The 24,332-nt window shown below is 36.0% G+C and overlaps 2 protein-coding genes and 1 non-coding gene across 5 annotated transcripts; all 3 read left to right on the forward strand.

Annotated features, from left to right (window-relative positions):
* Positions 1-641: 641 nt before the first annotated feature.
* LOC117918376 (vacuolar protein sorting-associated protein 51 homolog) lies at positions 642-15,161 on the forward strand. Of its 3 annotated transcripts, none has more exons than XR_004651848.1 (22): positions 642-939; positions 1,831-1,970; positions 2,732-2,786; positions 2,881-2,988; positions 3,519-3,617; positions 3,754-3,831; positions 4,267-4,344; positions 6,700-6,855; positions 7,017-7,117; positions 7,217-7,284; positions 9,024-9,097; positions 9,232-9,298; positions 10,088-10,206; positions 10,608-10,874; positions 10,990-11,106; positions 12,539-12,610; positions 12,714-12,764; positions 13,145-13,375; positions 13,456-13,632; positions 14,187-14,316; positions 14,384-14,432; positions 14,663-15,161. XR_004651848.1 is itself a non-coding variant. In XM_034834980.1 (21 exons), exons 1-20 carry the CDS (start codon positions 769-771, stop codon positions 14,304-14,306), a joined length of 2,349 nt encoding a protein of 782 aa, XP_034690871.1. In that variant the 5' UTR covers positions 643-768; the 3' UTR covers positions 14,307-14,316; positions 14,663-15,161. The 3 variants fall into 3 exon arrangements, 1 of the variants encoding a protein (XP_034690871.1); XR_004651847.1 differs by having other exon boundaries at positions 643-939; positions 14,384-14,474; XM_034834980.1 differs by lacking the exon at positions 14,384-14,432 and having other exon boundaries at positions 643-939.
* Positions 15,162-16,335: 1,174 nt separating this feature from the next.
* TRNAH-GUG lies at positions 16,336-16,407 on the forward strand. Its single transcript has one exon. It is a non-coding gene; the product is annotated as a tRNA-His (tRNA).
* A 135-nt stretch (positions 16,408-16,542) lies between these two features.
* Positions 16,543-24,118, forward strand: LOC117919461 (DNA replication licensing factor MCM7). Its single transcript, XM_034836669.1, has 15 exons — positions 16,543-16,651; positions 16,774-16,841; positions 17,336-17,395; positions 17,499-17,722; positions 18,327-18,504; positions 18,921-19,043; positions 19,135-19,224; positions 19,630-19,772; positions 19,919-20,096; positions 20,238-20,429; positions 20,737-20,909; positions 21,112-21,315; positions 21,938-22,103; positions 22,446-22,667; positions 23,677-24,118. The coding sequence occupies exons 1-15, from the start codon at positions 16,621-16,623 to the stop codon at positions 23,779-23,781; spliced, it is 2,157 nt and encodes a 718-aa protein (XP_034692560.1). The 5' UTR covers positions 16,543-16,620; the 3' UTR covers positions 23,782-24,118.
* Positions 24,119-24,332: the final 214 nt, after the last annotated feature.

Here is a 24,332-nt window from a genome sequence, read left to right on the forward strand (position 1 = left end):
TAAATTTGGTTTAAATTTGTACCATGTATTTAAGTTTACAAGTCAAAACATTATTATGTCATTATGGTATAAAATTTGTCAAACACTTAAGTTATGTTTTGTTATTGAAAAGTGAAAATTAAAAACAAAAAAATAAAAATGATTATTTATTATTATTTTATTTTTAATATAGAAAATAGGAAATAAAATAAAATATAATTAAAATTAATTAGAAATTGACATATATTTTAAATTATTTAATATTTATATAAAAAAATAAAAATAAGTAAAATGAGTTTGAAATAACATATAAAATAAATTATTGGTTTTAAATATTTATATATATTTTTATCTATTTTTCACATTTCCTTTTTATTTTAACTTCTTCACGTTACATGGGAACTAAACATAATCTTAATTAACAACATTTTTTAAGTTAAAAATACTTCATAAAATCATCCCTTTCGGAATTTTAATAATAAATGTTAATCAAATGCCGTGGCTCATATCTACGAACTCTAGAAATATCGACATGGCATTGCCACGTCAAGAGGCCACGGTGGAGGATCCCATTTCCCCCCGACGACTGTTTGCATAGCTCGACTCACCGAACTACTGGTGCCAATAAGTAAAACGTCATCGTTTTAGCTCAAACGACGCCGTTGCTGAAGCCAGAAGCTGACCCCTGTTAAATCCACTTCATCGTCTACTCCATCTCCGTTTCGACTCTAATTCAACTTCCAAAACAGCGAAATCGAAACCCTAGAACGCGCACAAGGATATTCGAAAATGGCTGCCGACGATATTCCACTGGACGACAAAGCGAAGAGAATGAGAGATCTGCTATCGAGCTTCTACGCTCCAGATCCTTCAACGGCCTCGAATACTTCTTCCAAGTACGTTTCGCTAGACGCCATCAACACGACTTCCTTCGATGCCGATCAGTACATGAATCTTCTGGTACGCACAAGCCTCACGATCTCATTGTTTTTTCAGATCTGTGCATGAGGTTTTGGTTGGAATTAGGGGTCTGATGTTTTAAATTTGATTCAGAATGTGAATTGTATTCTGTTACCTCATGGAACTGAATTCAAAATTGTATTAAGAGATTGTGACATGTATATTGGGTGGGAATATGAGTTCGTAATTTTTGGTTTCTGTGAATTTTTTTGGTTGTTGCTCTTAATTTGCATTGGAAGGAATTGGATATTAATAACGAATTGAGGTATGAAATCGCGGAGATATTGAATAGATATTGGTTGAAGATTAGAAGCAAAACATAGAAATATTGTTGGAATGACACTCGTAGATGCTAGAGATGTCGAGATACTGATGTACTTGCAGATATTCAAGATCACGAATTTCTGCAAGTGATGAGATCAAAATACATTTAAGAATTAGAGAAATTTGGACACTGAAAATCTGGAAAAAAAAAAGAGCTCCCTTTATTTAGGCCTGGAAGTTCCAATGCATGAGCATTGGCTAAGTCTAGTTTCACATTCCTGCAGAGTGTCTTAACTTTTCCCTATTCTGAATTAAGCGAGGATAAGATCGAAATGCTTTGAAGTAATTAGAGAAATTTGGACACCACGAGTTTCGATGCTGGCTGACAACCTGGGAAACAAAGATTCCTTTATTTTAGTTTAGTTACACATTCTTTCACTGTTCCATGATTTCTCACTGTTCTAAATTAATAAATTGTTCAATGGATCTAAACATTTTCCAGTCGCACTGCATCGTTTTATCTTGTCGAAGGTAGGGGTCCAGAAGTGAGCTTGGTATCCTTGTTGCTTACCTGTAGTTTTCTATAATCTTCTTTTATAATAATATTTGCTTCATTTATATGTGAAGGCACAAAAATCAAATTTGGAAGGACTTCTTCAAAGACATGTTGAAATGGCAGCTGAGATAAAAAATCTTGACACTGACTTGCAGATGTTAGTGTATGAAAATTACAACAAGTTTATCAGTGCCACTGAGACAATTAAAAGGTAATGTTCCCTTTTTTACATAGTTGAATTTTATTTTCTTTATTTTTTCAATAGGCAAATAGGTATAAATGAATTATAAAATGCCTATATAACAATAACAACAACAATAAAAGTCCCTAACAGAAAAAGGCACAACCCATATACACACTAGGCATAGAAGCCATGCACAAACAAAATACATAGTTTGTAAAGAGTACTCTTGTGGATCCATACACCTAGCTGATGACGAAATGCATGCTCCTCAGTACCTCATTACAGGCTTGCGGATTTTCAATCTCCATGTTTGACATTTTGCATTATGGGAAACAGTATTATCTGTCCTCTATCTCATTATCCATTTTTTTTTTTGGGTTAATTTCATTCACCTCCCATGAGGTTTCGGCTAAATTCATCTAACCTCCATAGGTTTGAAATTTCATCAAATACCTTCCTTATCCTTTTCATTTCTTATTTTCACTCATCTCTCCTCTTATTTAAAATAAGGGAGGTGCATGATGAAATTTCAAACTTAAGGGAGTTAGATGTATTTAACCAAAACCTCAGGGGAGGTAAATGAAATTAACCATTTTTTTGTTATTCTTTTTTGTTGTTGCATCTTTTAGACATAACTAGTACATTTAGTGGAGCATCTTGCCTACACTTTAGATTATGTGAAATTTTTTGGTTCCAGATTATGTGTGGTTAGCTAAGAACTTTTGATGTAATAAATATATATATACAGATATTACTTAAAAATCTTGTTTATCTGCATCTTTGAATAGGATGAAAAATAACATCGTAGGCATGGAAGCAAATATGGAACAGCTGCTTAAGAAGGTGCTTGGATAATTTTTATTTCAATCAATTTTGTGCTCATTCTTTCAATAAAAAGAATGTGAACAAGAGGTAATTGGCTACACCCATATTGCAGATACTGTCTGTTCAATCTAGAAGTGATGGGGTTAATACCTCTCTTTTTGAGAAAAGAGAACATATAGAGAAATTGCATCGAACACGAAATCTTCTTCGGAAAGTTCAGGTATTAAAATTTACGAGTCAATGTGTAGTGTTGCTATTTCTCTTGTGTAGTGGAATGACATCTTTGTAAGAGCATTGACTTCTAGAGATTGATCAATGTGCAAATAATTGAAATAAATATCTTGCGATACGGTTTGTACCATTGTCATGCAAACAAAGTTGGCAGTGACCTAGCTAGTTCTCCTGTAAGTAATGCCCTGTAAACTTCCATAATTGAACTGTAGACCCGTTGATTGAAAGATACTTGCCAGTTAACAGTAATAACTATTTGCTGGTAAGATAATTTCCAAAAATAATGATACATTATTATCTAACAAAAAAAAAAAAAAAATGATACATTATTGAAGTTGGTATTTTTGTTTTATAGTTGTTTAGAAAGATATTGAGGCTATGGCTCATGATGAAACATTTTTATGGTTAGATTTTCAATCGGTCGGAAATAATCTTATTTGATGTTCAATACTTTATGTAAGTTTTGGTGTTTGGCCATGTATGAGTTACACAGATTTCATCTTCTGTGGAAAAGAGCAGTTCATATATGATCTACCTACTAGGCTTGGAAAATGTATTAAATCCGAAGCTTATGCTGATGCAGTCAGGTTTTATACTGGAGCCATGCCGATTTTTGAGGTGACTGTCTTCTTACCTGTTCCTTCAGTGGCTGAAGCAATTTATCTTCGTTTGTTTTCTTGACATGATATCATTGTTATCAACTTTATATTGAGAATTCTACTCATTAGTGACATGTTCTTTTTTTATTCAATAGGCATATGGGGACTCATCATTCCAGGATTGTAAGAGAGCATCTGAAGAAGCAATGTCTATTATCATAAAAAACTTGCAGGTTCACTCACTTTTGCTTGTAACATTATTTATAATATTTTTAATTTTAATGTTTATTTGAAAAAAGGTCAGATTATATACTAGGGAGTTGTATTTATGCTCATCAGTGTTGCTGAATACTAGAGGAGTGGATGTGCTAGATGTCCATGTCACAAATCTTCATTGATAGTAAGCACATGTATATTTCAAGTATAGTGTTTATATGGATTCTAGGTGCTAAAAATTGTCACCTGGGCTTGTGAGTATATCTGCGAGATCTTCAAATAAGGTTGTTTTTCTTTTGATCTCATCATCATCTTCTTCTTTTTCTTCTGCTTCCTTGTGCATTCATGAACCTTTTGCTGATTAAAACATTAATATTTTTTATCCCCACTTCTTGTGCTTTTGCTAATCCGGATAAAATGGTCTCTTAGTTGGATAATTTTTCTCCTTTCAGGAAAAGGTATGCTTAGACTCTGAATCTGTGCAAGTAAGAGCTGAGGCTGTGGTGCTTCTTAAGCAGTTGAATTTTCAGGTTTGGTGCTGCATGATATTCTGTTATGTCAGTTGAGATTATTTGTTACTTGCTTAAAGTGTTGGCAAAAATCGTCTACAAAATCATCAATGAGGATGTTTTTGACTCCCAAAATATCCTTAAGTATTCAAATCTGGGGCACTAGTCTCATAGCTAATGAGGCCATTGACTCCAAAACAAATGTTCGAGAGCAATGGTGGCTTGCAAAATGGCATCAAGAAGGCTTAAGATTATCTGAAATGTAATTTCCTTCTTTTGATGATGAGTAATAGGGGCTCCGTGTAAAAACATATTAATTGAAATAAGTTTTGCATTTTGACCATTTGTTTATTAGTATTAGTTAATTGGAATTCTACCTGTTTTTTTTTTTTTTTTTTTTCTCAGAGCGTGAGAGGGTTGAGGCAGCGACATTTGCTCTCTCTTTATTTATTTATTCTGGTGAAGGAGATTTTGATTTGTATTATGAACTAAGCAGGATAGAGGTGGTTCTTAACAGTTTCAAGTAGGAAGAAAAGAAGTGGCAGGATTGAAATCTCACATTTCTTTGTGAAGATGATTCCCTTCTTTTTAGAGGCTAGCAATGAGTTGTGGTTATATCTAAAATGGGTGGTGTTGTGCTTTATAAGCTGTTTTGGCTTTAGAAATCAATTTGGAAAAGAATGAGCTTCTTTCAATGTGAGCAGTGGATGATGTAGGGCAGTTTGGCTGTGAAGTTTGGTGGAGAGTGGGCCACCTATTACCAAATATATGGGGTTTGCCTTTGTGGTCTCTTTTAAGTGCTTTGTGGTTTGGAATGTTGTAAAAGGAAGGTTTAAGGAAAGATTGGCATCCTGGAAAAAGTTGTACTTCTCAAAGGGTAACGCATTTACTTTGTTGAAAGTATACTTTCCAATCTTCCAATTTGCTTTATGCATCTTCCATGATTCTAAGGAAAGTGCAGCGTAGAATTAAAAGGATTCAAATAGAGGTTCTATGAGAGAGTAAGCCATCAAAAAGGATTCACTCTATGAGAGACTAAACCATTAAAAAGGATTTAAATAGAGGTTCAGATGAGATGTGGTGTGTTTTGAGATGAAAAGAGGAGGTTTGGCTATTATAAGGGTACCTATGTTGAATAAGGTGTTGCTTAGGAAATGGTTATAGAAGTCTATTGGTGAGCAAGATAGCTTGTGGAGGAGAGTCATTATGAGAGCATGGAGAGATAGTGGGGGGTTGGTGCTCTAGGATTGGCAGGATGGCTTATGGATGTAGCCTCTAGAAAGCCACAGACAGAGAATAGGAAGATTTTCAAGAGTGATTTTTTCCATTGGCAATGGGCTCCGGACAAAATTTTGGACAGATACATGGTGTAGATTGTTGGGTCTAAAGGATTATTTCCTGGTTATGTACTCTTTAGTTGTTCATAGAGTGGCTTGGATGGCGGATCATTGGAATTTAGGGATGGGGATGGTAGCTTGATGGAATCCTAGGTTTAGGAGGAATTCTTTTGATTGGGAGATGGAGATGGTGGAAGAGCTTTTATGCCCTTTGAGCTCAGCGCATATTCATGCTAACTTGATGATAAGTTGGTTAAACAGAGCTTCCAGGAAATGCATTTTCTTAGTAAAGTCCTACTACTAGTCCTTATGCCAGAAAAGTACCTGCACTTTCCAGCTAGAAACATTTGGCCCTCTAAGGTGCGGGGTTATGTTTAACTTCATTTCTTGGAGGTGGCTCAGGATAGAATTCTCCCAATTGAACACCTAACAGGAAGGGGTTGGATTTTGGTGAACTGATGTTGTCTCTTCAATTAATAGGAAAAGTTGGTTGATCAGCTTCTAATTCATTGTGAATGTGTCCAATCTTTGGGTTATATAGTATTTTCCTTATCTGGGTTGTCTTGGGTCCTTTCCAGGAAGGTTAATTATGTCCTTAATGGGTTGCAAGCTAGTTTCATGTATCAAAGTAGAAGGTAGGTCGGAAAATGACTCCTTCATGCTTGTCTTAAACTATATGAAAAGAGGGGAGTAGAACAATTTTGAAGGTTCACAGAGCTCTCTGTTGCAGTGAATATCTACTTAATGTCTTTGCTTGAGCTACTATGGGGTGGGTGGCTTTTATTGGCCTTTGCTTGAGCTGCTATGGGGTGGGTGGTTTGTATTGGCCTTCTTTTTCTGCCCTGGCGCCTTGTATACTTGTGTGGTAGGGTCGTGCCCCATTTTGTTAGGCACCTTTTAATTTCTATTTCCTGTAAAGAAAAAAAAAGATCACACAGATTCTTCTACATGCAAGTAAATTGACATAGTCCTTTTTATTTTTCACGTGTTTGTCTGTACATTGATGTAAATACAATGACAGTTTGCCCAATTTTGACAGGTGGACAGCTTGAAGGCAAAGCTACTTGAAACTTTGGAAAAATACCTTATAACCCTTCAGCTTAACTCTAGAGCAATAAGCACCACTTCTCTAGATTCTGATGAACCTTCCAAACAAGGAAGTTCTTCTGATGCACTTCCTGGGACTGCACATGAAGTAAGCAGAAAAAAGTAGCATTGCCACGTTTCCTTATCTACCTAAAGAAAATTGATTTCTGGCCTTTGTGGCAATCTCCCGTTATTGTTTGCAGTTAGATTTTTTCTTTTCTTTCTTATGTCATCAAATTGATGAGAAATTATACAATTTTCTGAACCAAGGCTTCTACCCGTGAGTTTGTGGAGGCTGTCCGTGCTTATCGATTAATATTTCCTGATTCAGAAGATCAACTAAACAAACTTGCACAAGATCTGGTTACCAAGTATGGATGAATTATTGAAGTTTTTTTTTGAACTCGTAAATTATCTGTTCCGTCTCTTGCTTTCTCTAACTTTTCCACAACTGGCTTTTGTTTCTTTAGGCATTTTGAATCCACTCAGCAACAAATAAGGAAGCAGATTAGTTCATCTGATCTACTTGTAATCCTTCGTAAGTACTGCATATCTGTTATTACATCATGAGTTGATCTAATCTTCGTCATATTGGTGCTCTAAACATAACATATCTGCTATAACATCATCACTTGTTTACATTTGAAGTCATCCTCTACCACCACATGACGCACATCCTTGACCCTTTTCTCTGCATAAAAGTTAACATGCTCCCTTTTGGATCACATTCATGCATTCATCTGCCAATGTACGTAGTGCAGCTTTGATTCCATGGCTATATACATGGATTGAAAAATCGGAAAATGTCGCCGATATTTCGGAGAAATATCGGATATCGGGAGGCACCGAAACGATAATCGGCACCGATTATCGATCGACGGAAAAATCGGCCAAAAATCGGCAAAATCGCCAATATATCGGCGAAATATCGGTGCAGAACCGAAAAATCGGCGAAAAATCGGAGAGTGGAGGCACGCGCGGAGAAGACGGAGGCTGACGGGAAAAAATCGGCGATTAATCGGTAAAATCGGCGATTTTTTGACGAAAAAATCGCGATAAATCGGCGATTTTTTGAAGCTCCCATGCTTTTGATCTGACAACCAATTTTGAATTTTTGAGGATCTGATGGCCCAGATTTCACCCGTGTATTTGTAAAGGCCTCCAATGGTCAGATTTGTGATCCAATGGTGGAAAATCAATCTTCACTTTATCCAAGGGCTATGGAGTGTTTCCAACGGTTATATAAAGATCTAATGGTGAAATTTGAACCAAATTTTGATCCAACGGTTAAAATTAATTTATAACGACTATTTGACCATCCAACGGCTAGTTTGACCAAAAAAATTCCTATAAATACCCACATTCCATTTCATTTCATACATCAAAATTCTTATATGATCACATGGGAAAACCCTGGATTTCCTATCCATGGACAAGTTGTTGGTAGGACTCAAGAAATTTATGCATGGCATGTTCGTACATACAATCAATACTATCGAAACTCCATGTCCTGGTATGAATATTGTCTTCAACAAGATGGGCTCTCTTCATCTAACAATAACAATATGATGGAACCACATCGATCTTCATTTTGGTATTAAGGACCATTGCAATGTTATATGTATTATGTTTATGTGTAAATTGTTTTCATTTAATAAAATCAAATATTTCTTAACTCAGTTATAACTTTCTAAGTGTACAATTCCAAATTTCATATTTTCTATTCTTAAAATCCAAGTATCGTAAACTGTTTACCGATATTTTTTCTTTGACCATATTTATGTCAATTACACTTATAAAATGTATATTCTTGCTTATTCTTGCTTATTTTATCATTCTTTGGATTTTTCTAAGCATTCCCATCAATTTTGGATAATTTTTGTCTCACCGATATTTGATGAAAAATATCCACCGATATTTCTCCGATATTTCCGATATATCCGTAAAATCCAAGTACCGATATATCCGTATTTACCGATATTTCAATCCTTGGCTATATACAATACTTAGTTCTCAACTAAAAACAGCTTCTTTTGACAATCCATGAAGAGATGATGATACTTTGCCAGTAATAATTTTGTTAAGTATTAATAATGAAATAAATTCAACCTTCTTTTTGTTTCTGAAGTATTTGTCCCACTGGCAATTTTATTCCATTATTGCTACTTGGCTTTATTTTGTGAAATTTAAATTTTATGTAACGGCCAGATACTTTCTTGTATTGCAATCTGGATACAAATTCTTAAAATATTCAATCGATTGCCTTTGTTAGTGCAGGAGTTATTTGGACAGATGTGCTTCTGATGGAAGAAGTTTTACCTGATGCTGCTCTCTCTGATTTTTCTCTGGAGGTTTTCTTTTCATTTTCATTGATCATAATTCTCTTCGTGCATCTATTTGTGCTTGTGTTATTTGGATTGACATATGTCTGTTAAGTTGTTCATGGTGAAGATTTGGTGTGCTGATTCATCTTATATGGTTTCAGGCTGCCCATGTTGCTGTTAAACAGTATGTTGCTAGCACGTTTTCTAATCTCCTACTCAATGTCTCAGGTTATTCTTACTGTTAAAGAGTTTTGATAATTTTTTTTCAGAGAAAAGAAATTAAGGAATCATCTCCTACATGATGTCTCAGATTATTCTTACTGTTACGAGTTTCAAGAAGTTTCTTTTAAAAGAAATTTTAAGAAATTCAAATCAATGCTTGCATGTCATAGGACTTATGGTAGTTTGTCAGGGGAAAAGGATGGTAATATTAAAAAAAAGAATCAAGAATGAAATGAGACTCATTAACTAGAAGAACCACTAATGGTTTTGAAATGAATTGATTTAGTACTTTTGATTAAGAAAACATTCATTTGATTAAATGTGCAATGTTAGAATTGAAAAAGGTCTTAGTTAAATTCTCTTTTGGTAGGCAGGTCAAGGTGCTCTTAGAAAGTCCAAAGTAGACAGAAGGGGTAGGAAAACAAACACCCTTTGCAGGTGTCTCTGAAGGCAAGCAAAAAGACAGAAAGCAAGAAAGAAATTGAAAGATCCAAATCAATGCTTGCTTTTTTTTTTTTTTCTGATAAGTAAAGCAATTGTATTAAAAGTGCCTAAAGTATACATGATGTATACAAGGCAATGCTTGCTATATTAGGATAGATGACATTTTTTTGCGTAGAAAGGAATAATGACTCTAAAAGGAGGAATAGTAACACTAAAAGGAAGAATTGAACAATGATGCAGACTCTGAAGGTTTTGGAATTTGATTAATGGTTGTCTGAAACATAAACATCATAAATATACGATCATAAGAAATAGAAAAAAGTTCTTAGCTAAATTCTGTTTGATTGGCAGATGCCCTTACAAAGGTCCAAACTAAACAAAAGGAAGGGGCCGGAGAAGAATATCCTTTGCAGGTTTCACTGGAGGGAAGCAAGAAGGCAGTAATTCAAGGCAGCATGGCCATCTTACTGGTAAAAATATATGATGCATGGCCATGAAAACTACACCTGTTTATACATGTAGAATCAGTTGACAATTTCCATATGCATACTTCATTCATGTAAATAACTTGCTGTTGCACTACCACCAAAGCTGTCAGATCCACCAGGGTGGTCTGGGGTGTTATGGCTCTCTCTCTAAGTGCTAAAACAAATTTCCTTCCACCTGTTGCACCATAGAATTTAGTTTCTGCTATCAGTTACACATATGCGAGTCTCTCTCTCTCTCTCTCTCTCTCACACACACACACACACACACACACACACAATTGCTTAAACTAATTTCACTTCCCCCCCCCCCCCAAACCATGGCTTTTGATGATTTGATCATTAGTGTACCTCTCTCTTTCTCTCATCCTGTTTGTTTATTGTAGGACTTCCGTCAGCTTCTTGATGACAACCTAGGACTGCTGGTGAAACTGAGAGACTTCATTATTGATTGGGTTCAAGAAGGATTTCAAGACTTTTTCGGAAGTCTCAATGACCAATTTCTGTCACTTTCCGGAAAAAATCATTCAATTAGTGAACATCAGGGTTTGACAGAGGGAACACAAGGGGAAAAGTTTCTTGCAGGCCTTGTTCTTGTACTCGCTCAGCTCTCTGTTTTCATCGAACAAAGTGCTATCCCAAGAATTACCGAGGCAAGGAGCCACCAGATTGCTATATGATATATTCCTTTATCAAACTTCATTTATCATAATTATAGGCCTTCATATTCTCAGCAGTACATTCAAAATTTAGTCTTCTCTTTGTCAGGAAATAGCAGCTTCCTTTTCTGGTGGTGGTGTTCGAGGCTATGAAAATGGTCCTGCCTTTGTTCCTGGAGAAATTTGTCGAATATTTCGATCAGCCGGTGAAAAGTTCCTGCACCTTGTACGTGTGAAAACTTCTCTAGACTTTGAACTGACAATTTTTCCATGTTTTGCATTGGGTTGTCCTAGTGGCTACTGTAGATGTGGAGTCCATTGATACTTAAAGCCTTTTGAAGGTTTGCAACATCAACATTGTCTGTTTTGTTAGCCTGTTGGCCTATTTCACACTGCAGAAATTTTATTCTGGGCTATGTGCCTAAGCCCTGCGGGCTATGTACTGTTGCTTGCAGAGAATTTCATATAAGATGATATGGTTTCTATTTTCAAGACAAATCAGTTCTTTACTGAAAGCGTTTGACTTTTTTGTATTACAATTGAGTCTATAATCAACAAAACCCAATTTCAACTCATTGTGTACATGCATCTAAAGGATTCTGCTATACTTTTTTGATTCTTACGGAACTTGGCTTCATCTTGAAATGACATTTTCTTGTTCCCTAGACATTGCATTTCCTGTGTTGGAAATTGTAAAACCATCATCTCTAGATTCAGTATAACAAGCTTACCTGACCAGGTTTGAAAGAATGCTTTTGATTGAGATTTTGGGTATTGGAATGTTTACACTACATTATACCTTGGTTTTCTTTTGCAATTTCATTCATTAGGTTTTAGAATTTTTAGGTGGTTGCATAACATGTCACTCCATTGCATGTGCAAACAGACACTTGTGCATGTGATTCTTTTCTTTTGTTAAGTTTATTATCAAATTTTTTGTTGGTATTATTTTTGAAAGTTTGTATCTCAGGATTTTCTTTTCTTTTTATTTGTTTTTAATGCCATTCATATCCTGGATTTTTCCCTTCATTTTGGTATATCAATTGGTTAATTTTCTTCTCTCCACCATTTGTAGTAGACAATGTTTCTGAGGGGCTAGTTCCAGGGTTAAAGATCCATTTTGGAAAATTCTGCTGCTTCTTTCTGCAAATTCTATCCAGGGTTTTCTAAAAGAATGTGATATTAGTTGATATTTAGTCAATCTGGATTAGGTGTTTCAGAATGTGAAAAGAGAGTTCTTGTCGTCAAGCCAGATGGGAGGATAAAGTAATGGCAATAATGATGAGCCATCAATAGGTTTTATGACATGACGGCAAGAATGTGGTTCTAGCATTAACAGAAGTAACATATCATGTTTTCTTTTAAGTGGATGTCAGTTTGGCAAAGTGTAGCTGCTATCCATAGGAAGAAGTTCTCTATATCTACGAAGTAAAATTGTGGCCTGTATACAATGTGTGTACTTGGGCTAAGACTCCTTTTTCTTAGCCACTTCTATTAAGACATTTACTTCTCTTTTGCTTGTCAGAAAAAAAAGGTCTATGATGTGAAATGTGAATGGCTCCTGTTCTTTGGGTTAATCAATAGGAATTTTAGAATATAGTTTGTTTGAATCATTGGCTTACTTTACAGTTTTTTTTTTTTTCTTTTCTTTTTTTCAGTATATAAATATGAGGACTCAAAAAATATCAGTTCTTTTGAGGAAGAGGTTCACAACCCCAAACTGGGTGAAGGTTAGTACAATTAACCACAGTCCTTGAGTTTAAAAGAAATTTCTAGCATATGAAAATTTTGATATCCATTTCTTTTCTAATTGTTCTGCCGAGTATTTAACAGCACAAGGAGCCCAGAGAAGTCCATATGTTTGTCGATTTGTTTCTTCAAGAGGTCAGTGCATCTATTGTTTTTTTTTTTTTGATAAATATCACGAATATATTAAAGGGCAAAGGCCACCAAGCATACAGGACGTATACAATCCGCCTCAAAACGAGAGCACAAAAAAAAACAAGCACCCTTACCCTCCCTTAAGCATACAGTGCATCTATTGTTTTTCATTTAAGGTTTTAATCTCATGAACTCTTTAAGTTATGATAGGATAAATTTTTAATGGATGTTGGTGCTTTCTATTTAATTTTTATTTGATTTGATGATTATACAAACTTTTATAAGCATTATGCATGGACCTATATATAACAATTTCTCAAGGAAGAAAAACAAGAAAGCTATGATTGAAATGCTGAACTTCACTTGAATTTCTCCTGCCGTAGTTGGAAGCAATAAGAACTGAAGTAAAGCAGATTTTACCACAAGGACTCCACCGAAAACATCACCGGACTGATAGCAATGGGAGCACAACCTCATCACGTAGTAATCCATTAAGAGATGATAAAATAACCAGGTCAAATACCCAAAGGGCCCGGAGCCAGCTTCTGGAAAGCCATCTAGCTAAGTTGTTTAAGCAAAAAATGGAGATTTTTACAAAAGTTGAATACACACAGGTATGATTACTGATGGTGCCATTTTAAATAACTGGTATTGGTGTTGGAATGAAATGAAGGAGTGTGCTTGTAAATTGCAGGAGTCAGTTGTAACAACTGTCGTAAAGCTTTGTCTCAAGAGTTTGCATGAATTTGTCAGACTTCAAACTTTTAACCGGAGTGGATTGCAGCAAATTCAGTTGGATATTCAGTTCCTGAGAGTTCCTTTGAAGGAAATCGTTGAAGACGAAGCTGCCATTGACTTCCTGCTGGATGAGGTAAGTTCTCTGTAGTGGTCTCTGGATATGACTATTTACCACCTATAACTTTTTTGTTGTTTGTTTTCACAAGCTATCCATTATCGGAATCTATTTGGTTCTCTTTTATGCTCTTTCTTCTTTTTATTTTTATTTTATTTATTTTTCTTTCCCTTAGTTATTTGCTTGCAAGCCCACAAATTGAGACAGTTATACTATTAGTGTTGTTTTGTTTGCAAAAGATACAAGAAACCTGATTCAAGCCAAATGCTGAGATCACTATCAATGTCTTGTTTTTTAATGGACAAAATGTTGACAGCTGCTATTAGTATCCTTTTGTTCCCAAAAGATACAAGAAACCAACCTAATCCTGCACCCAATTGGGCCAATCCCACTATTGTGCGGGTTGGACACCACCGTGATTGTATGTACTAATGCTCACATGAATTTTAAACTCCTGACCTCTCCAAGCCAAAATGTAATTGGCTGTCTTAAGCTATGAGATCCTCGGGTTTGTCATTCTTGGCATTAGAACCGCATCTCAGTGCTCTTAGGTGCTTCTTTTGTTTTGACAGGTGATTGTTTCTGCTGCTGAGCGATGTCTGGACCCTATTCCCCTGGAGCCCCCTATCTTGGACAAACTTATACAAGCAAAGTTGGCAAAAACAAAGGAACAGACTGCAGTTTCTTCATAAAACGTGGAAGGTAAAATTGGCAAACCTTTCAATTGCCGCTGCTGGGACTATGCCTTACATAATTTCACATCCTACAGGGTGCATTTGGTATATGGGAATGGGAATGGAGATAGGATGGGAATCGAGGTGAATCACAATATCATTTAGAAGAGAGAAATCAAAATCCTAGTAAGAGTGGAGTTTGATTTTTATATTGATGGATTTTTTATTCCTATTCCCATTCTATAAAACAATTGAACTACATTAACAGATGGGAATAGAATTGATTTTCCATTCTTATTCTCTATACCCAAATTTCAAATTTGACAAATCAATTTTCAGTGAGTTTCTGCTAACTTAGATATTCATTTTTGTAGATTCAGATGAACTATTTGAAGCTTTGTGTGGGTCACATATGGTTACAGATCACCTGAGGATGTTTCTACAAACCTCTAATTCCTCCTACAATTGATTAATCATACAGCTGGGAAATTTGAGATACATCTGTTGGCTCTCTCTCAGGGTCAAGTCCTCAAACTTGTGTTCAGAAAGCTGTAACTTTGCTGAAACATTATTTTCTTCAGTTATTTGAGTGTCTTATTACAGGCATCAGCTCCGCCGGCCTGGTACTGATTGTGTCCTGCTGGCCTATACTGATTAGTGCATTATCATATACTGATTGTATCTCCATGCATGGGCCAGGACAATGCCAGCGCCTCCTAGGCTCCAAGCTGATGAACTTATCTGTATTTGGAATTGCATGTCCGATGATAATGATACACATCACATAGCTTTTCTATTATTGTTATTTCAATGTACTAACAGTGGTTTTTTCGTTGTACTATGGTCAATGGCATAGAGATTGGCTTCGGATCTTTTGTCTGTCTCCCGAAGCTTTGCTCTTTATTTGTTTTCACTTGTTCATCGTTTATAGTTAAGAAAATTTGAGAGGAAGCTCCAGACATCCCCGGGCTTTCTATCAACAAAGCAAAGAGTTCTAGTTCTATCTCCTTCTCGGCTTTAAACCTATCAAAAAAAAAAGAAAACAAGAAAAAAAGGAAAAAAATATCTCCTTTCGGCTTTGAGTAGGGGTGTAAATTTTACCTGAAAGTCCAAAATCTAACTGGCTAGCCCGAAGTCCGAAAAAGGCCAAAAAAGTCCAAGCCCGACTTGAGCCCAAATTAAGGTAGGGCATGGCCCCTCTTTTATTTTCAAGATCCGCCCTAAGCCTGGCCTAATTGGTTTACCCAATGCCCGTCCGAAAAGCTCGTAATTGGACTAGGCCCACTCAACTCCCTGCAATTGGTTTAAGCCTGCCCAAATCTTTAATAATTCAAAAATTGTCTTTGTCATAGCAATTGTAATCAATGGTTTAATAGTGTACTTTCTTTATATTCCATATATTGTTTCAATTCCCCCACAAGCTAGTTCTATTCTCTTTTTTTTTTTTTTTTCATCATTCAAACACATCAACATTATTCTGATTTTTTGAGTTACAATTCAAATTCCATGCAATATAGGAACCCCATGAGTCTTATTATTAGATATTATTATTATTTTTCTTTCACCATCCCCAACACGACGTCAATGATCACATTTTCTTTTCTATATCTTATAATTCACTGCATCTCAATGATCTCTATACAGCATAAAATTTTGTGTCCTCTCTTTATATTTAATTTTTTTTATTGCATTTTAAATTTAAACACACATACACAAATATTATGTTTCTTATTTATAAAAAATGAAAAAAATTAATAAAATAGGTTAAGGCAGAAAACTTAGGTCTGAACCCAAACTAGTGGACTAAGCCCGGAGCCTAAACTCGAGCTCATAGGGCTGGACTTTGGGTTTCTATTTTGAAATACAGGCCTGGCCAAACCCAAATAGTAACTCAGCTCACGGTTTAGCCCGAGTTCGATTCTCCTCCGCTCCTATTCTTTCTTTGATACTTTTTTTGTAATAGAATAAGACTGAATGGGGGAGCAGTAAGTGAGTATTGAGAAGAAACATTATATTATATAAAACATGATGATGCATATCACCACTAGTGGCTGTAGTTTAGTGGTAAGAATTCTACGTTGTGGCCGTAGAGACCTGGGCTCGAATCCCAGCAGCCACAATATAACTGACCTTTTTATTAATTTTCACACAAACTAGCTTCGATCACTACCGTATACGTGGCACTATCCACTCCGTTGTTATAATACACCCCACCACATAGAATAGCTCGCCTGCCTCCCTCCTTTTCCCGCCAAAACTCTCCTTTTCTCCATCGTTTTGCCGCCAGTTCTCATCTTTCTCTCACTCGGCTCTTGCTCTAGGAAGGTGAATCATGAAGGATCTCGACTTCGCCGGTGACAAGGGTAAGCCTTCGGCTTCGTCTTCCTCGATCTCATTCTCACTTTCACTCTCTCTGATGCGACGGTTTTTCATATATATATATATATATATATATATATATATATATATTTTTTTTTTCCTGCAGCCTTGGCGAAGGATTTTCTCTCGAATTTCGCCGATGCGTTTGGCGAAGCCAAATACATAAAAATCTTTGTGAGTACTCAACTATTTCCCCCCTTTTTTCTCTCCTAAATAACAAAGACGAATCGGAAGCCTATGACGGAGGAAATGAAGATTTTGAATCTCGGTTTTTTCGTATTAGACGTCTGTTTGGCTCCATCAAGATGAGTTTTTCATGTTTTTTAATTCTAAAGGAACAAGGACTTCCTTAGGATCCATTTTTTCAGCAGGAAAATATTTCCGTGTGAAAATTGTTCCGTAAATAGAATCGCCTCTTCCTTTTGATCTAATTATAAAAGATCGTTTTTCTCGTAAAAATATTGATGGATTGAAATGGAGCCTAACAGGGTTTTTTGTTTTTTGGTTTTCTTTTGCCTGAATTTTTTTTTTCTGGTAGCATTTTTAGTCAAAAGAAACAGCCTTAGTAAAAAAAAATGGAAAGGAAAAAGAAAAAGAAATTAAAGAGAAGAATGTGACCATTTTGATTTACTTGCGAAGCATTTCCCTAATTTTTCTTTTTGTTGCAGCAAGAAGTCGCCAACCGTAAAAGTCGCGCCATCCAGATCGAGCTTGAGGACCTATTTAATGTAAAATATTCTCCCAATTTTCTTTGATATCCTTTTGTTATATACCTTTAATGTTCATTGTCAAACCCCTTGTTTTGTTCCTTCCCTGCATTTGTTTCATTAGTACAAAGACGTGGATGAAGACTTTCTCAGGCGGGTCACTGAAAATACTCGGCGATATATTGGAATATTTGCTGACGCTATTGATGAGCTCATGCCGGAGCCCACAGAGGCCTTCCTAGACGATGATCATGATATTCTGATGACACAAAGGTCTGAGGAGGGAACGGAAAATGTAGATGGTGCTGATCCACGGCAGAAGATGCCTCCGGAGATTAAACGTTTCTAGTAAGTTTGAAGGGATGACCTTTTTCTTACCATACTCTAATCTTGCTCAGTTGTGGCTTTCAATAATGAACCATTTGGTTGCATGAGTGAGAATTGATTGTGTAAAGTGGAATGCTGAATTTGTTGTGCTGTGGGTATAGGTTAGTATGATGTGGTCTCAATAGAATTTGAAATGTTGATTAAATATTAGCGCTAATACTGGAATGTAATAACTACTGTGTTTACTATTTGTTCGGTTTGGAAGGTGGTGTTTTTTTGTTGAAATTAGATAATTGTTGCTGAATTTTGAAGTTATGATAAGTGGAGCATAACATAGTGTTCATAAGTTAATGTGTTGAGATGAACCTTGAATATTGTGCGAGTATGTAGGATTTGTTGTAATTTTTTAGTACAAGCTGATTTTAAGATGACTCACAACATGGAATGGTTTTTTAAGTATTTGTCCTTACGTTGAATAAAGTTATTCACTGCTTTTGCTGCAAATGCAATCTATTATTTAACTCCCTGTTGTCTAGAAAAATTTCTGTGTTCTGGGGCATTAGAAATCTCTTTTTCATATTGTAAATATTTTATTTCCCTAATGTGTAATCCTTCTGGATTGCAGTGAAGTTTATATCAGAGCATCTTCAAAGGAACGGGCATTTACAATCAGGGAGGTGAAAGCATCATATATTGGTCAGCTTGTCAGGATATCTGGCATTGTTACGCGATGTTCGGATGTCAAGCCATTGATGCAGGTGGCAGTGTATACATGTGAAGATTGTGGGTTCGAAATTTACCAGGTAAGTGAAAACAGATTTTTCCAACTCTGGTCAAACCTACCTTTTTACATCTCCAGCACAATATGTTCTTATCATGATATATTTGAAGGCTTTTCAGATGTTCTTGTATTTCAGTTTCACTTGAGCCATCTTATGACCCATTTGATTGCCGAGAAGTAGTAGGAAATGAAAAGGAAAACTTGGAATTTTACAATAGCCTATTGCCTTTAACTTCACAATATTGTATTATATGTTAAAAAAACAAAAGTTTCAGTAAACTCTGATGTTAACTATCATTGTAATCCATCCATATTATTATTAATTTTAATAAAAAAAGTGTATTATGAGGTGGAAGAGGTGTACTTGATTTGGTGTTTTTTTTCTTTCAATTTTTAAAATTTTTTCCTGTGATTGATTTATCCTCTTATTGAGTGTAGGAAGTAACTGCTCGAGTCTTCATGCCCCTGTTTGAGTGTCCATCCACACGCTGCCAGACAAATAGGACAAAGGGGAACATCATCCTTCAACTCAGAGCCTCAAAGTTTTTGAAGTTTCAGGAGGTTCTTTCCTCACTCAATTTCCTTGTCCTAATACTGTATCCATATTTAGCAGGAGCATGATCTTTCTAAAATTGATGTGGTTTAATTTCAGGCCAAGATTCAAGAGTTAGCTGAACATGTTCCAAAAGGCCATATTCCAAGGACAATGACTGTTCATCTCAGGGGAGAACTCACGAGAAAGGTTGGTGGGTTTTGTTGTTAATTTGATGAACCTTTTGAGGAGAAACTTGAACAATGTTTTTTTCTTCTTCCTAAGAAAAAAGATTTACCTCAGTAGCTGACTGCTCCACAGATCAATCAATAGAAATTACTAAATCATTGCAGAATAGAAATCAGTTCCTCCTATTAAAATCATCAGTTCCAAGGTTAAAAAGTGGCACATTAAAATGAAGCTGTGGCTGTCTTCTTAAGTTCCGAGCCCTATGTTGGAATCTGAAGCGAATAACGAAACACTGTAAATAAATCATAGTCTCGAAGTTCCCCTTTTCCTTTTTGCAAGGAGGTTTTTCACTTGTTCTTTCTAAATCACCTGGTTATGTACTGCTGATTTCTTGAGTTTTAACTGTTCCTTCTTCAACTACATCAGGTTGCTCCCGGTGATGTTGTTGAATTATCAGGGATTTTTCTTCCCATTCCTTATACTGGATTCAGAGCAATGCGTGCTGGCTTAGTTGCAGATACATACTTAGAGGCCATGTCTGTAACCCATTTCAAGAAAAAATATGAGGAGTAAGCTGTTTTCTACTTCTCCATCAATTCAATTCTTGTAATCAAGGGAGTCACCAAATTGCCCGCCGTTGATCCATTTTCTTCAATTTGAAACAAAATTTACATTTGCTCTCTTTTAAACTCATGATAGTTGTTTTCTATGATAGGTATGAACTTAGACGAGATGAGGAAGAACAAATTGCACGCTTAGCTGAGGATGGTGATATATATAATAAGTTGGCTCGATCATTAGCACCTGAAATTTTTGGACATGAAGATGTCAAGAAGGCTCTACTTCTTCTCCTTGTAGGCGCTCCTCACAGGAAGTTGAAAGATGGAATGAAGGTAATGCATCATGTTACTTGGATGGCTTAATCATGTGGTTGGACAGACTGAATTCTGCTCCAATCAACTGAACAGATTGTGGACATTTAGTACCATAAAATTGCAGCGCACATGGTTATAATATCCCTCTTTGGATTGCAGATAAGAGGAGATTTACATATTTGTTTGATGGGTGATCCTGGGGTTGCTAAAAGTCAACTTCTTAAGCATATAATCAATGTTGCACCTAGGGGAGTGTATACCACTGGCAAAGGAAGCAGTGGAGTTGGTCTAACTGCTGCTGTTCAGAAGGATCCTGTAACAAATGAAATGGTCCTGGAAGGCGGAGCACTGGTGAGGATAGTTACCAATTTTTGTGGTAGTCAATTCTTTCTGTTCAAGCAGGTCCAAATTTTGTTCATTTGTACATTTGTGAAGCGGCATAGAAATATGGACACTCTACTTGTGTCATGTTGCAACAGTCATATCTGAAGAGGATAACATGCAATGATCTTGGTTGAACCAGAAACATTTAATGGCAATCAATAAAATTTCTGGATTCATATAGAATAGCTTAGCTGTGAATAATTGCCACTGAAACCCCAGCTCTCTAATTTAGCAGTTTCTCAAGGAGTTACTTAAATACATGTATTCATTTCAGGTTCTTGCCGATATGGGCATATGCGCAATTGATGAGTTTGACAAGATGGAAGATTCAGATCGCACAGCAATTCATGAAGTAATGGAGCAGCAGACTGTTAGCATTGCCAAGGCTGGAATCACTACATCTCTGAATGCAAGAACTGCTGTTCTTGCTGCTGCCAATCCAGCCTGGTATAAATCATTCCTGTATTTTATTGAGTATTTTTATGTGCTCATGGCATCCCCTTTTCGCGTTTCATCTGGTTGTATGTCTTCTAAATATGTGTCAATTTTACTGCTTCAAAATAAGATAATCTAATTTTTGTTGAATAAACTAGTCTATGTGCAAACTCAGATTTATTGCATAAATAAATTGTGTGCTTTTGTGTTGAAGGGGAAGATATGACCTAAGGAGAACTCCTGCCGAAAATATTAATCTCCCTCCAGCTCTTCTATCAAGATTTGATCTTTTGTGGTTGATCCTAGATCGAGCAGATATGGACAGTGATCTTGAAATGGCTAGGCATGTTGTTTATGTCCACAAGAATAAAGAATCACCTGCTCTTGGGTTTACTCCACTTGAGCCATCTATTCTTCGGTAAATCTCTAGAACCATCTATCAAGTGTGTAATGCATATACTTGCTTTTATGTATTCAGTATCATCTACCAGATTACTTAGCTCTCAGATTTTGACATCATGAATCCTCATATTATGGTATTTAAACCACATTATATAAAATTTCCATGCATTCTGCTCTATGAGATGCTGGATCACTAGAACTAAGAGCATTGGTACATTTCATCAAACCAGTGCTTATTTATTCTTAATTATTTTCTTATGCTTTTTTTTAGGAAATGATGCTGCTAAAAAAAAAATGTAACAACCTTAACATCAAGGTGTTTGGTGCATTTCAGTAGATATGGTTTTTATTTTTATGTATCTTCTCGTAAAGCCACATATAATATCAGATCTTTAATTGGTTTTGTTAGGTTTTGCTTCTCTATTATGAGAGGACGTTTTTGATTATCTGTTTCTTTCAAAATAACTTTAACTTTCATTAATTTAAATCACAAATTCAACATACATTCAAAAATCAAGGATCAACTCTCCTAATAACATGATCCTCTTGCAAGTTACCAATATAAAAATCAAATTTTCTCCATAATATGGATTTTTTCCTTATCCCAGTTAAATCTGGTTTATTCTTTTGGTTTCTAGGGCTTATATTTCAGCTGCCAGAAGAATTTCTCCCTGTGTTCCAAAGGAGCTAGAGGAGTATATTGCTAGTGCATACTCTGGCATTCGGCAAGAAGAAGCCAAATCAAGTACTCCCCATTCCTATACAACTGTGAGAACTCTGCTTAGCATTCTCCGGATATCAGCTGTAAGTCCTACTTTGGAATTGTTTTAATACTTGTATATAGATGATAACCTACATCATTTGGTATTGCCGCCTGTTAGGATGGAGTAGAGGGTCTCAAGAAATTATGTTATGTCAGGTTTGGTTGGGTTGGGCAAAGGCAGGACATACTAAACTATTTGGGATGTCCCTTCCTGGATTTCTTGACTCAAGCAGGGGCATTTTGTCTTAATTTTGGTTTTTTATCTAGCTAGTCAGATCAGATATGAATACTAAATTTTGACCTTTAGGCTGGGGGCATAGACTTTCATATAGTATCTCTTGGACAAGTATCGTTAGATCTTGAAATAATCCATTTGTGTACAGGCACTAGCAAGACTTCGATTTTCAGAAACTGTGGCACAGAGTGATGTGGATGAAGCACTTAGGTTAATGCAAATGTCAAAATTCTCTTTGTACTCTGATGATCGCCAGAAATCTGGTCTGGATGCTATCTCTGATATCTATTCAGTCTTGCGCGATGAAGCTGCAAGGGGTAACAGGATGGACTTGAGCTATGCCCATGCACTGAATTGGATTTCTAGAAAGGTTGGTCCTCGACATTCCAAAATTAAATATGGTAGATTGACTATGTAGTGCTTTTATAAATAAGACTTAACCATAAAAGGGGCTGGTTTCTAGTTTTACCTCCTGTCTCATGTCAAAAAATGATTAAAAAAACTTAAAACTAGGAAATAATAGAAATAAAATTTCATATAAAAGGTTGAATTTATTTTAATGCCATGAAATAGACATAATGACAAGATTGGAAAACTTTTGGATGAAAGAATATTTCCCTGAAATATTAGGATAAAGTGGTTCTGGGAATAACTTAACAGCGGTTGAACCAACTTCAAATGCAGTAACAAATTTGAAACTTCCAAATTGCATGACACATGATTGATTGTTGATAGTTTTCTGGAGTTGCCAATACTGCATGTAGTATGAAATTTCTAAATTATCCTCATTTGATTATTTAATTCATGTTATACAGACCTGTTATGAATGGTAGGTGGCTCTTAACCAGGGTGGTTCAATATAGTTTCAAGTTTGATTCTGTTATCACAGTTCACACATCTGGATTGAATTTGTATTTCTAAACTAGTAACTTATTCACAATTGGATCTGAATCAAATTGAATTCAAATCCTGACCCATTTTTAACTGACTTGTATATATACAAGTTGAAACCTGGCAGGATTCTTACTGTTTTTTTGCCTCTAGCAAATATATAAATTCTGTTAGATTGGCTTTTGATTTGACTGGCATATCCAAATGCCAGACTTCTAATTGATTATATGCCTTCCAATTGGCCAGCACTTGCTGTGCAAGGACTGATGTCCTGCCACATCCCCAAAAAAGAACAAAACCAAAATCCCAAAGGCCCCTGCCTCAGACATAATGACATATGTTAAGCCAGACTAAAGATTGGGGGTGCCGGCTTGCCTGCTGATAGCTTCCGTTTGTAATGATTGTAGTAGTCCATCACAATCAAGATTCAATTCTGCTATTATCCTTTGAATCCTGACTGACTCTTTGAGGTGTTTGGTTTTGAATAGGGTTACAGTGAAGCCCAGTTGAAAGAATGCTTGGAGGAATATGCAGCCTTGAATGTGTGGCAGATCCATCCCAACACCTTTGACATCCGATTCATTGATGCCTGATGTGTAGCTCTTCCTTTCTGTAAATTACTGAGCCGCAGCTATTACCTTTCAGAGATCAGTGAGTGGGAGGCTTAGCTGTAACTGGGCTCAACAAATCCATCAAATGACCTCTGCATTACTAACAGCGGTGGCTAGGGTTATTACTACTGTATCGTACTGATATTTCAAATACGTGGAATTTCTCATCATTTTTAAAAAATCAGTTTTATCTGCTAGATCTTTTCTTGAATGCAACCGGTTGAAAAACCTTGCTAATGTACTCTCTGTAAGCCCAAAAAAGGTAGAGCAAGTAGTAGTAGTAGAGAAAGAATGGAAAATGTTGTGGTTGTCTCCAAAATTCTCACCCTCCCAAATGACCAGGTTGTTCTCTGAGGGAGCATGTTACTGGTCATTGCAGTGTTTCATAGTTTGAAAGGCATAAGGTGCAGTAAAAGTTATGTTAGTGATTTCCATTCAACTAGTTAGCACGCCTTTTGAAGCAGTGTTGGGTGTTCTTGAATTTGTAAGGGTCGTTTTGGAGCCACTGAGTACCAAATTTATTTTCCAACTAA

This window comes from Vitis riparia, chromosome 7 (genome assembly GCF_004353265.1).
Source record: "Vitis riparia cultivar Riparia Gloire de Montpellier isolate 1030 chromosome 7, EGFV_Vit.rip_1.0, whole genome shotgun sequence".
Classification (NCBI taxonomy): Eukaryota; Viridiplantae; Streptophyta; class Magnoliopsida; order Vitales; family Vitaceae; genus Vitis; species Vitis riparia.